This window comes from Morus notabilis, unplaced genomic scaffold (genome assembly GCF_000414095.1).
Source record: "Morus notabilis unplaced genomic scaffold, ASM41409v2 Scaffold794, whole genome shotgun sequence".
NCBI classification, from domain to species: Eukaryota; Viridiplantae; Streptophyta; class Magnoliopsida; order Rosales; family Moraceae; genus Morus; species Morus notabilis.
Window position 1 is genome coordinate 126,476 of NW_010359940.1, and position 11,151 is coordinate 137,626.

Below are 11,151 nucleotides of genomic sequence, written 5' to 3' on the forward strand. Positions count from 1 at the left end.
ATCTCCAAGGTGCAACGGTGAATTAAAAAAAAAAAAAAAAAAAAACGCCTAAATTTCAACCATTTAACTGGACCCCTTAACCTTAACAAGAACAGCTATGTATACATCTCTCAACGATATTTGTATGTTATGCGTTTTGATTAATGATGATTTTGCTTCCAGAGGAAAGTATCGTTTCCTTGTAATAATTTACATAACCCAACTCAGTGTTTTCAGCAGCCTCAAGACATTAGCAAAACCACTTGAAGGCAAAAAAATAGAAAAAGGTGTCCAATTATTAAGATGCAAGAGATCAATGGCTCTAATGCGGTAAATAGCGACCATCCCAGCAGATCCAATAGACAATATATTGCATAAAACGATTGAAAGCGTCTCTTTAACCAGTAGAACACAGTTTCATTCATATAGATTTAAACACGTCTTGTACAAAGATCAAAGAGAGATTGAACCACTCCATAACCTACCAATAGTTCATGAGAACTTCAAAAACTTTTCTAAGGGTACTTATAAAGAGACCGACTCCCTTGTCATTATCTACTAACTGCTTACATTCTCATAAGGTTGAAATCACCGATCAATTGATTGCCATCGGACCTCAGATGAACAAGTGTTTGAAATCTGAATTTGCAAGCTGACAAAGCTGATTGTAATTGTGCGTGTCTGCCAAGGGAAGAAATGTAAAAAGGCAAAAATGTCAAAACAAAGATAAGGTTCTTGGAAAACCAAATGATTAAACAACAACATCACAAAAACACAAACAGGTTCAAATGATTAAGCAGCAATATCACAAATATGTAAAGTTTGTCATTGTTGTGGAACTGACTCATCATCAAAAGCAAACATGAAACAAGACTTGCATAGTTGCATTTGGAGTTGCTTGATCGAAGTTTACTTACTAATCGCCAGAGTTCTAATCTTCGGGCCATCAAGCATAAACTAAACCAATAGAGGAAATTACGCAAGAGTAGAACAAGTATTATACAGCAATTTGATGCAAGCGAACTAATTGAAGAGCTAGTATTCTTCTAGATCACACGCATTTGTAATTAGGGACAATGTTAATTCAAAGTTCTTGTTCATGTAACAGCTAGTTAAAAGCTGAATTTTTTTTTAGAAAACGCCACTTCTTAACAGGGAAAATATTTGTCCTGAAAAAGTTATGAAGCCATTATCTATGTTTGTGCTTCTCCCAGACCCAATTGAAATACAACTAAGCAATTTGCTGAAATTAAGAAGTGCCCATATATCAAGCATCATTTTCAGAAAAGGCAATTTTTTTTTTTTTTTTTTGGCAAATGATCCTGATAAGGAGAAGGTTGAAAGAAAAGTGAAAAAACATACCAATTGCATCACCAAAGTTGGTCCATATTTCAGCACGGATAGATTTGTCACTATCAGCAACACCAATGACCTCAACAAAATTTGTGGGGGGAACGGGTGGATTGCCTTTTACAATTATCTGGCCATCATCTGTCGATTTTCCGACCACGGATCCTCCGTCGGATCGGACAACCTGAATCAGCGCCCGAACTCGCTTTCCGACGTACAAGCGCAGAAGATCAGCATTCACAAAAGCAGCAGGGTTAGACGTATCCATATCCTGCAATGCACATTCAAAAGTTCAAATTTTTAAGACATTTTTGCCAGTTGAAAAAAAAATACCCTGTCAAGTTTAAAGTTTAAACCCTTGTAGTCTTGCCATATACGAGCATCAATACCCACTCTAAAAAAAAAGTAAAAATAAAATATTAGAACCAGAATCGCTGACTAATTGGGATTAATAAAATCAAAAACCAAGATAATAGATTTTTTTTTTTTTAAAAAAGGATAATGGAAAGATATTTCATCAGATTTCAGAACTAACAAGGAAATCATTCAGGAAAAAGTCAATAGGCTCGTATCTAAGTATTGAGAAATTCGGGACTTTAGGGTTTTTTGTTTTTTGTAAAATCAGAATTATAAAAGAGATTTCACCACACATAGAATTGAAATAAAAAAAGAAACACCAATCCAACAGGAAAATATCGGATTAAGATCATTCAAGAGAGAAAACCCTACCTCAAAATTATGAGATCTCGAAAATATCTCCTTGCTGCAAAAAGTTTCTCTGCAGATATTGATCTTCTTCTCAGTGGAAATCTCGGTGGTGTAATCAAGCAAAGAAAGCTTGCTTCCGTGACGAGAAGAAGAAGAAGCAGAGAGAGATGGGGAAAAAAGGTGAAAGTGTTCAGAGGAAAAAGGGCGGGCTCTCAAGGCGGCAAAACAAAATAAAATGAAAATGAAAATGAGTTGTTTTGCTTATGAAGGGTTTAAATGACGCGATTAAGCAGCGGGTGTGATTATTGTATGTTGGCGGACTTAAGCGGGATGACTTTTTTTTTTTTTTTTTGCTTGAGCGTGATGATTTGATTTTCTTAAAACATTTTCCTTTTTTCTTTCCTTGAGAGTTTCTCTGATAGTACTGAAAAGAAATGATGTATCTATAATTATTTATTTTTTAGTCATTAATTTTGTATTAAAAATTATGTGTTCCGTATATGTTTTTAAAATTTAGTTTTACCAGTAGACAGACCAAATAGAAAATGTCCCTTTTTTCTTTCCTTTTTTTCTTCTCTGTTTTTTTATTTAGTTTTTTTGCCAGGTTCAATATTATGTAAATTCAACAAGTTTTAATACAAATTTCATAATTGAAAGACTACTACTATGCTTGCTAGGGGTGCACAAAAAAACCGTAAAATGCCATGCTCGGCCGCCAGCCTCGCACTGCCATTTATGTGCCCCGTCATTAAGATGCCAAACTGCAGTTTCAAACTGCTTGCCCCGCCATGCATAACATGCGGTTTTGGTTTGGGTTTTTCTCAAAACGTGGTTTATTTAAACTGCACCACCTCGCTAAAAAACAGTTTGAAACCACCCGTAATTTCTGTTGAGCATAAATTATGAAATATTAATTATAGTGATGATTGTTTTAATGTTGATCTTTTTTATAACTTAAAAACATAGTAAATTGATAATAATTATATTTAAAATGTAGGAAAAACACATTATTATATTCAAAATGTAGGAAAAACACAATAAAATCCATCCGCCATTTAGATTGGCGGTCTTAGTTTGAGTTTTTCCCAAACCTGCCCTGCCCGAAAACCGCCCATGTGCACACCCGTAATGTCACGTGAAATTGACGTTTTTTTTTTTTTTTTTTTGCCCTTCACATGATGTTTTGATATAAAATGTGTCATGTCCACTTGTAAAATTGGGTGTAGTGTGCATGTCGTATAGCAATCATAATGCATAATCAACGTTTTCTATATATGCTTGGGACATTGTCATAAATTAGAATATAATAATGGCCTTGGCACAGGCTGTCATTTGTGGAACTTGTCAGATATCACATAACATAAAAACTAATACGAGTTACCTTACAAGTATGTACGTCAAAGCAGGCTTCTCAACATTGGGCATTTGGTCTGGCAGTATGACTGTCGCTTAGGGTGCGAGGGGTCCCGAGTTCAATTCTTGTAATGCCCCCCCATTTTCAACTCTTTTTTTTTTTCATGACCAAATTATATGCCAATGTCAGATATCACATGACGATCGCTCAAAAGAGCCGAGTGGCTTAGCTCCTCTAGCTTCCCATTATCCAGAAGAAACACTCGTTTAGCCATCAACACAGTTTCCAACCGATGGGCAATCACCAGAACCTGTTTACATAATATTCTTCATTTTAGCCCCATCAAAGCACTCAAGAATTTTATTTTTAATTTTATTTTTAATTTTTAATTTTTAATTTTTTTATTTGTGCAATGTTGGAATGGGCTTTTGTACTTACCGTGTGATTTTTCATCAAGCGTTCCAGAGCTTGTCTCACCGATAACTCCGACCTACTATCAAGAGCAGAAGTGGCTTCATCCAATATCAATATTGAAGAATTTTGATAAACTGCTCTTGCAATGGCTAGTCTGCATTTGTAAGTAAGAAAGATGTCGATTAGCAAAATATTACGATCTAGTGAATTAGAATTCGGGTTCCAGCTTCACCTTTGCCTCTGGCCTCCGCTCATAGTCGAGCCCCTCGGCCCTATGTCGGTCTCGTATCCTTTTGGAAGTTGCCTAATAAACTCGTCTGCATTTGCAGTTCGAGCTGCATCTTCTACCCTCCCCATGTCAATTCCTTTGATCAGATCCCAATACCCAATATTTTCAGCAACGGTTCCTGATAATAGTGTCTGGTGCACAATTGGAAGTTAAAAAATATGAGAACTATTTGGTAAAGACAACATTATTGTAATGTCTGGAAAAAAAGATCCAATAATTAATAAGTAAAATTAATTAAGGATTTTTCCATAACTACGCCGCTAAGTTCATAAAAAATATAAGTTTAGAGCTTATAAGTTAAGTTACAGCAATAATTACAAGAAACGTTTATGAGAGAGCATGAAAATCTAAGAAAATGGTTGACTTTAAACTAGTCAATGCATCTTTAACAGTCCGAGCAGAATTTTAATCCGATAACTAAGTACTTGACCAATTATATTGATAGAATCCAAGTAATCAAGTTAAAGGTTTTCTTAAAAGACCCGAACACTTATTTTATGTAAAGATTCGTGAAATTCCACGATTCTATGATTAGAGTGTATTCGGTAGTATAAAATACCAATTAGCATTATGAAAATCTTAATAGAAGTTTACTCAAGATTTAAAAAAAAAAAAAAAAAAAAAAACCCACAAAATTTATGTTGGAATTTAAATACTAAAGTCAGGAATTTTCCTGAAAAATCTCGTGTCAAGTTTTATGATTTTCCTGGAAAATACTAAATTCCTACTTGTTTCCCGGCATCTCTTCACTACTCGCCAAGATCTACTATCTTATATTGCTAAGTTCTGTAAAAGAACACCCATTGAGAGTGTGAGATTAACTTATCGTATGCTGTTTTAACATAGTCATAAAGGAATTTAATCCTCTTCTTAGAACATATTCTCCTTTTATTAAAGAATCATAAAAATCAATTTTTATTACAAGGATTAATTAACACCTCATAATTCGGTTTTTCTTAATTGTCCTTACTTCTACGTGCTAAAGTTGATAATTAATCAATTTAATAACTAATTAATTATCTTATCATATATTAAGTCTAAATAATTTAATTAATTAACTTTCTTATCCATAAGTTAAGTTCTAAATAAACTAATTGGCTCAAAATAGTATTAAGGCCCACTAAGTCTAATACTAGATTGTCATAACTTAGGTCCGAGAGAGCCCTTGAACTAGTACGGGTGTTGAGCCCGTATTTAATGTCGTAATAGTAAAAGCCTAGCGTATTGGGCTTTTTTTTTCTTTTTTTCAAATTCCCAATTAAATGTTTATCTGAAAACCGTTAAGGTTTATTGGAAAAAACCATATTCGAATAATTAAAATTTCGTACTGAAAATTGTATTTTAAAATAGCGTCCAAATTTGATAAAATAATACATTCATATATTCTAAACTCATATATGACAATGAATCTTTTATAATGAGTACATAAGTGGATGAGATTGATTATGAGGGGTTGACATGGGTTTCACATGAGTTGTAGAGTTAGAATGCCTTAGAAACCCAAGTTTCGTACGTTTTCGGTGTTTAGGTTTTTGAGTCTTGATTAGGGTTTTTGTCGGATTGTAAGTGATTTAAGAAATTTATTATTTCATGTTTGAATATGTATGGAAGGGTTTTAGAAATATTGATCAAGTCTTGATAATAAACGGTTAAGGATTTAAAGATGACATCTTTAGTATATCAAAATTCGGTACGGACACATACACTTAAACCGGTAAGTAAATTAAGTGGTTCACGCTGTCCAAATGTCTATTCTTGAAGCTCCACGGCTCGCTCTGAACCTCAACGAATCCATTCGATTTGCCTCGATTTACGTGCACGGTACCAGTAGATTTTTCAACGGAGTCAAATTGGTGCAAACGGAGGTCATCATTGCGTTCAGCACGTCGAAACGAGTCAGGATATGGTCTCAAATCTTCGATCGGACGTCGGGAACCTCAAAAACTGAGACTCGCCGGAATCCGGCCACCGGCGGCGGCGGAGGTTGTCAGAACATATTTCCGGGGCGGACATGGATCCTACCCCCCCTAAATCGACCCTTCTGAGTTCAATGGTGCAGTCAATTTCACCCAATTCGGCCTCTATCTACTCCGATCAAACCCAAAAACGTCGGCAAAATCTGGCGACTTTGATCTTAATTCTCCTGCTATGGGACCTCAAAATTAGTTGAGCGATTTCATTACTCGTGATCTTCTGAGCATTTAGACACCAAAATCACGATGATCCAACGGTTGGATCATCAGAACCACCCCTTATCTCCTCAGACGGCGACGGCGGCGGCTTCGTTTTCCGGCAAACGACAGCGAGACCGTGAAATTGTCATAGGAGTTTTGCTCAACGTTCTTCTCTAAGTCCATTGACACTGGCGGTGTCCAAAACGGCGGCCGGGAAGGAGGTGAGCGGCGGTGGCAGGAACTCCGGCCACCATGGACGGTGGTGCTCTGGCTAGAATCAACCTGTGAAAAATGATGGGTTTTTTTCGTCTCTTCGTTCTGAATCCATAGGAACTAGAATCACCTTGATTGGATGCCGGACGAAGGAGATATCGCGATCGGAAGCTCTAGTTGTTTTCAAAACTTCGGCCGGCAATTGTGGCTGATTCCGGAAGAGTTGGAGGTCGTGCGACATGTCAACGTGCTCAGCTCGTCGAGATCTTTACAACAAGCTGGGTGGTGTCAAAAACAAACATGGAATCCTCATCGGGTGTTTGGCCGGCGTGCAGAGAGAGAGAAAGAGAGAGTGAGCGTGGGAAAGAGAGAGAATGAGAGAAAAATGAGAAAAAGAAAGAAAAATGAAAGAAAAAAGGGAAAATGGGCTTAGACTTTCTAGGCAAATATTATAATTAGACTTCAAAACCCAATTTGAATAGAGTATGGAATGACCCATTATTCATGTTCCGAAAAATTAGCTAGCGACACTTTAAAACTGTTCGCGGGACAGCAGTGCCAATTTCAACACAATCCTTTTTAAAAGAAAAGGTCCTTACGTGATAATTATAACTGAAATTCTTTCACTGATCTCGGATTAATTAACACTAACCATCGGATTAAATTAATTAATCACAATTAATGTAACCGGATGTTACAATTTTGCGAGACTTCTAAATCGACTCTCCAGCTCCTATAGAACTAGACACATAGGTCTTCGATTCGGTATATTACATGTAAGGTTCAGAAACCAACAAGGCCCTTAAAAACACGTGACAGAAAATCAAAATGGCATGTCTGGAAAATTCTTATAGTTGCAAGAAATCCATCACGTGTGCTAAATGATTTCAAGGTCGATTTTAATGCAACACCCATGTTCTGACACCGATTTGGAAAACGTCCAAAGTGTTATTCATACTTATCGCTAGAACTACCCGTTCTAATTCCACATGAAATTGACAAGACATCTCCTCAGGGCGATCGAACCTAGCATCTTCAGTGCAAGGGAACTCAACCTCAACTGCTAAAGTTATTCCATTCAAAAATCTCGTTTTAAGATATAGTTCACAATGAGGAATGCCATACACATGGCGGGAAAAGAAGATGAACACAACAACTCGTCAAGATGAACGTCTTGGAACTTATGGACTAAGACTCACCATGCCTTTATTGTGGAGATTTCACGTGTCAAGATGGGGAGGAACATCCATCTTACGGTTATGCTGCGACATCTAAACACCGGTTGAAGAAAACACCAATCTCAATAAGATACGACCACTCGCCTCATTCGAATCTTTACAAATTTCGGAATTATAGAATGAGGCACGAAAACGCTTTGTCATCCAGGAATCTCAGATCCAGTGTATAATCAATTCAAGCTAAAAGTCAATCAACAATCATAGACTTTCAACCACTGGAATAGACACCCAATTCTGGGGATGATCGAACACAAGAATATCAATCATCGACTTAGAATCTAGAAAGTCGAAGAAATTCCCATAGTCAAATTTGACTCTAAAAGAAGAACTAATAGAAATTTAATATCGAATAGATATGAAATCAAATAACGATTAAATCTCTAAAAATCCGGTAACTGAATGAGGAATTTCGAAGTCAAGATTGGCTACAAATCTCGCACCAATGATAACCATACACCGGAAAGAAAATGAACGTTGTGGCATGTTTTCGTATTATGAAGGAAATCACCGGGACTAACATTCGAAACAAGGAGTAGTCTTGATCTTAGAATAACATTGATTCATGATAGAAAGATAATATGAATCAAAATACGGTTATCAAGCAGAAAGTCCAACTTCAGATCAAAACAGATTAAGAATAAGGAGACGTTTGGTAAGGAGATTCATACCATGATTTGAATCATGGTTCATGGTTCACTACAGTGTTTTCTCTCACAAAAAATACACGTAAATCGTGTATAATCAATTCAAGCTAAAAGTCAATCAACAATCATAGACTTTCAACCACTGGAATAGACACCCAATTCTGGGGATGATCGAACACAAGAATATCAATCATCGACTTAGAATCTAGAAAGTCGAAGAAATTCCCATAGTCAAATTTGACTCTAAAAGAAGAACTAATAGAAATTTAATATCGAATAGATATGAAATCAAATAACGATTAAATCTCTAAAAATCCGGTAACTGAATGAGGAATTTCGAAGTCAAGATTGGCTACAAATCTCGCACCAATGATAACCATACACCGGAAAGAAAATGAACGTTGTGGCATGTTTTCGTATTATAAAGGAAATCACCGGGACTAACATTCGAAACAAGGAGTAGTCTTGATCTTAGAATAACATTGATTCATGATAGAAAGATAATATGAATCAAAATACGGTTATCAAGCAGAAAGTCCAACTTCAGATCAAAACATATTAAGAATAAGGAGACGTTTGGTAAGGAGATTCATACCATGATTTGAATCATGGTTCATGGTTCACTACAGTGTTTTCTCTCACAAAAAATACACGTAAATCAAAAATAGTTCTAATCTTATGATTCTAATCCATAAACCAAACGCCTCCTAAAGCTCGAAATTAGAATCTCAAAAGTGAAATGGCAGAGAATGGTATAGGATTAATATCCATAGTCAATGTCTTATAATGACACGGTTCAAGTTAACGACGGAATCACCAAGACTAACACTCGAGACAAGAAAGAATTCAATTCCTGAGTGACATAGGAATATGATAGAAAGATAGCACGATTCGATACGCTAATAATAAGTGATTTCCTTCCTAATAGAAAACATGCCACAACGTTCATTTTCTTTCCGGTGTACGGTTATCATTGATGCGAGATTTGTAGTCAATCTTGGCTTTGAAAATCCTCAATCAGTTACCGAATTTTTAGAGATTCAATCGTTATTGATTTCATATCTATTCAATATTAAATTCCTATTGGTTCTTTTAGAACATGAATAATGGATCATTCCATACTCTATTCAAATTGGGCTTTGAAGTCTAATCATAATATTTGGCCAGAAACCCTTAACCCATTTTTCCTTTTTCCTTTCCTTTTTCTTTCTCTCTCTTTCTCTCCTCTCGCACATCTCTCTCTCCTCTCTTTCTCCACGCCGGTCAAACACTCCGATGAGGATTCCAGTTTTTGACACCTCCCAGGCCGTTAGAAAGCTCTCAATGAGCTGAGCATTTTGACAAGTCACACGACCTCAAACTCCTCCGAATGAAGCCGCAATCGCCGACCAAAGTTCCGAAAACAATCGAAACTTCCGATCGCGATATCTCCTCCGTCCGATATCCGATCGAGGTGATTTCAGTTCCTATAGATTCAAAATGAAGAGACAAAGAAAACCTGACCATTTTTGCAGCTCGTCGCTGCCCGAAACGCCGCCTCGAAGTCACCGGAAAAGCCGCTAGCCACCACCTTCGGTTTTCCATCTCCGGCCAGTTTTGGTTGACACCACCCTCACTACTAGGTTCAAAACTCAAAGACGAGTTGATCCCGACCAATTTCAACCTCCGCCGTTGCCGTTTGGCCAGAAAACGGAGCCGCCACCGCCGCCGTCCGAGGAGGTAAAAGGTGGTTCTGATGATCTAACCGTTGGATCGTCGTGATTTTGTTGTCAAAACACTAAGAAGATCATGGGTAAAAAAACCCCTCAACAAATTTAAGATTTCATTGCCAGAAATCTGAGATTTGAGTTGCCGGATTTTACCGACGTTGCCGGTCCCGATCTGTACTTTTCGATGTTGAATTGTGTGAAATTAACCGCACCATTAAACTCAAAAGTGTCGATTTAGGGGGGGTAGGACCCAATTCTGCCGCAGAAATAAGCTCCATCAATCTCTGCCGCCACCGGTGGTCGGATTCTGGCGAGCTTCCGTTCAGCAGCCTCCCGACCTTCGTTCATCGATCCGAGACCATATCCTGACTCGTTTCGACGTGCTGAACGCAACGGTGTCCTCCGTTAGTGCTAATTTCGCTCCGTTGAAAAGTCTACCGGTACTGTGCACGAAAATCAAGGCGAATCGAACAAATTCGTTGAAATTCAGAGCAAACTATCCAACACTTCTAGGCCAAGAGGGCTTTAAAACAATTATGGGCCAGACAAGTATGGCAAGCAGAACTAGCGACACGATCGGACATGAAGCTTCAAGAATAGACGGTTGGACAGCGTGAAGTTATCCGTAGATTAAATTGCCAAGAGGTAGGATTTCTTGTCCTTTTCTCTGATAGCCTGTTTTTAAAGAGTTTTAGCCTTACAAATGTTTTAAAGAAATGATATGTTTGATAAAGAAAAGCATTTTTACACAATAGCTTGATTTTAGCTATTGGAATCATAATGAACTATATCAAAGTTTTGATGAATGATTTCTTAAGATAAGATATCTTGCGAACTGGTAAGCCTGCTGATGGCCTAGAAAGGATATCCAGAGTGTATCCTCGGGGGCAGAACCCGAAACCCGGACTGGGCCACTACGGTGGTGTTAAGGCTTGTGCTTGTGGTTGTGTAAGTGCTTGTGGTTGTGTAAGTAATTTATCATAGTATAAATTACTTACTGACGCCTGTAATACAGAATTTAAAGTTTATACTTCCTTTCAGAAATATGATGTCAGGTTCCAGCTATAGTGTTGGAACTG

The 11,151-nt window shown here is 37.2% G+C and overlaps 2 protein-coding genes across 3 annotated transcripts in view; both read right to left on the reverse strand.

The window, feature by feature from the left end:
* Positions 1 to 330: 330 nt before the first annotated feature.
* On the reverse strand, positions 331 to 2,559 carry LOC112091086 (replication protein A 14 kDa subunit B-like). 2 transcript variants are annotated; one of them, XM_024163913.1, is made up of 3 exons: positions 2,059 to 2,559; positions 1,342 to 1,600; positions 331 to 660 (listed from the first exon to the last, which is right to left on the reverse strand). In XM_024163913.1, exons 2-3 carry the CDS (start codon positions 1,595 to 1,597, stop codon positions 596 to 598), a joined length of 321 nt encoding a protein of 106 aa, XP_024019681.1. In that variant the 5' UTR covers positions 1,598 to 1,600; positions 2,059 to 2,559; the 3' UTR covers positions 331 to 595. The 2 variants fall into 2 exon arrangements, with proteins under 2 accessions (XP_024019681.1, XP_024019680.1); XM_024163912.1 differs by lacking the exon at positions 2,059 to 2,559 and adding an exon at positions 1,686 to 1,724.
* Positions 2,560 to 3,285: 726 nt separating this feature from the next.
* Positions 3,286 to 11,151, reverse strand: part of LOC21402093 (ABC transporter B family member 29, chloroplastic) — an 18,682-nt gene continuing 10,816 nt past the window's right edge. Inside the window, exons 9-11 of the mRNA XM_024163917.1 lie at positions 4,038 to 4,225; positions 3,830 to 3,959; positions 3,286 to 3,701 (exon numbers count right to left, since the gene is read on the reverse strand). Of these exons, the coding sequence (XP_024019685.1) occupies positions 3,564 to 3,701; positions 3,830 to 3,959; positions 4,038 to 4,225 (456 nt within the window). The 3' untranslated portion in view covers positions 3,286 to 3,563. The remainder of the gene's footprint in view (positions 3,702 to 3,829; positions 3,960 to 4,037; positions 4,226 to 11,151) is intronic.

Excerpts from the sequence above, each read along its gene's own strand:
- LOC112091086 (XM_024163912.1), bottom strand. The coding sequence starts at position 1,712 with ATGCTCGTATATGGCAAGACTACAAGG. Across the intron at positions 1,601-1,685 it reads TATATGGCAAGACTACAAGG|GATATGGATACGTCTAACCC; the intron begins GTTTAAACTTTA and ends TGTGCATTGCAG. Across the intron at positions 661-1,341 it reads CAACTTTGGTGATGCAATTG|ACACGCACAATTACAATCAG; the intron begins GTATGTTTTTTC and ends TTCCCTTGGCAG.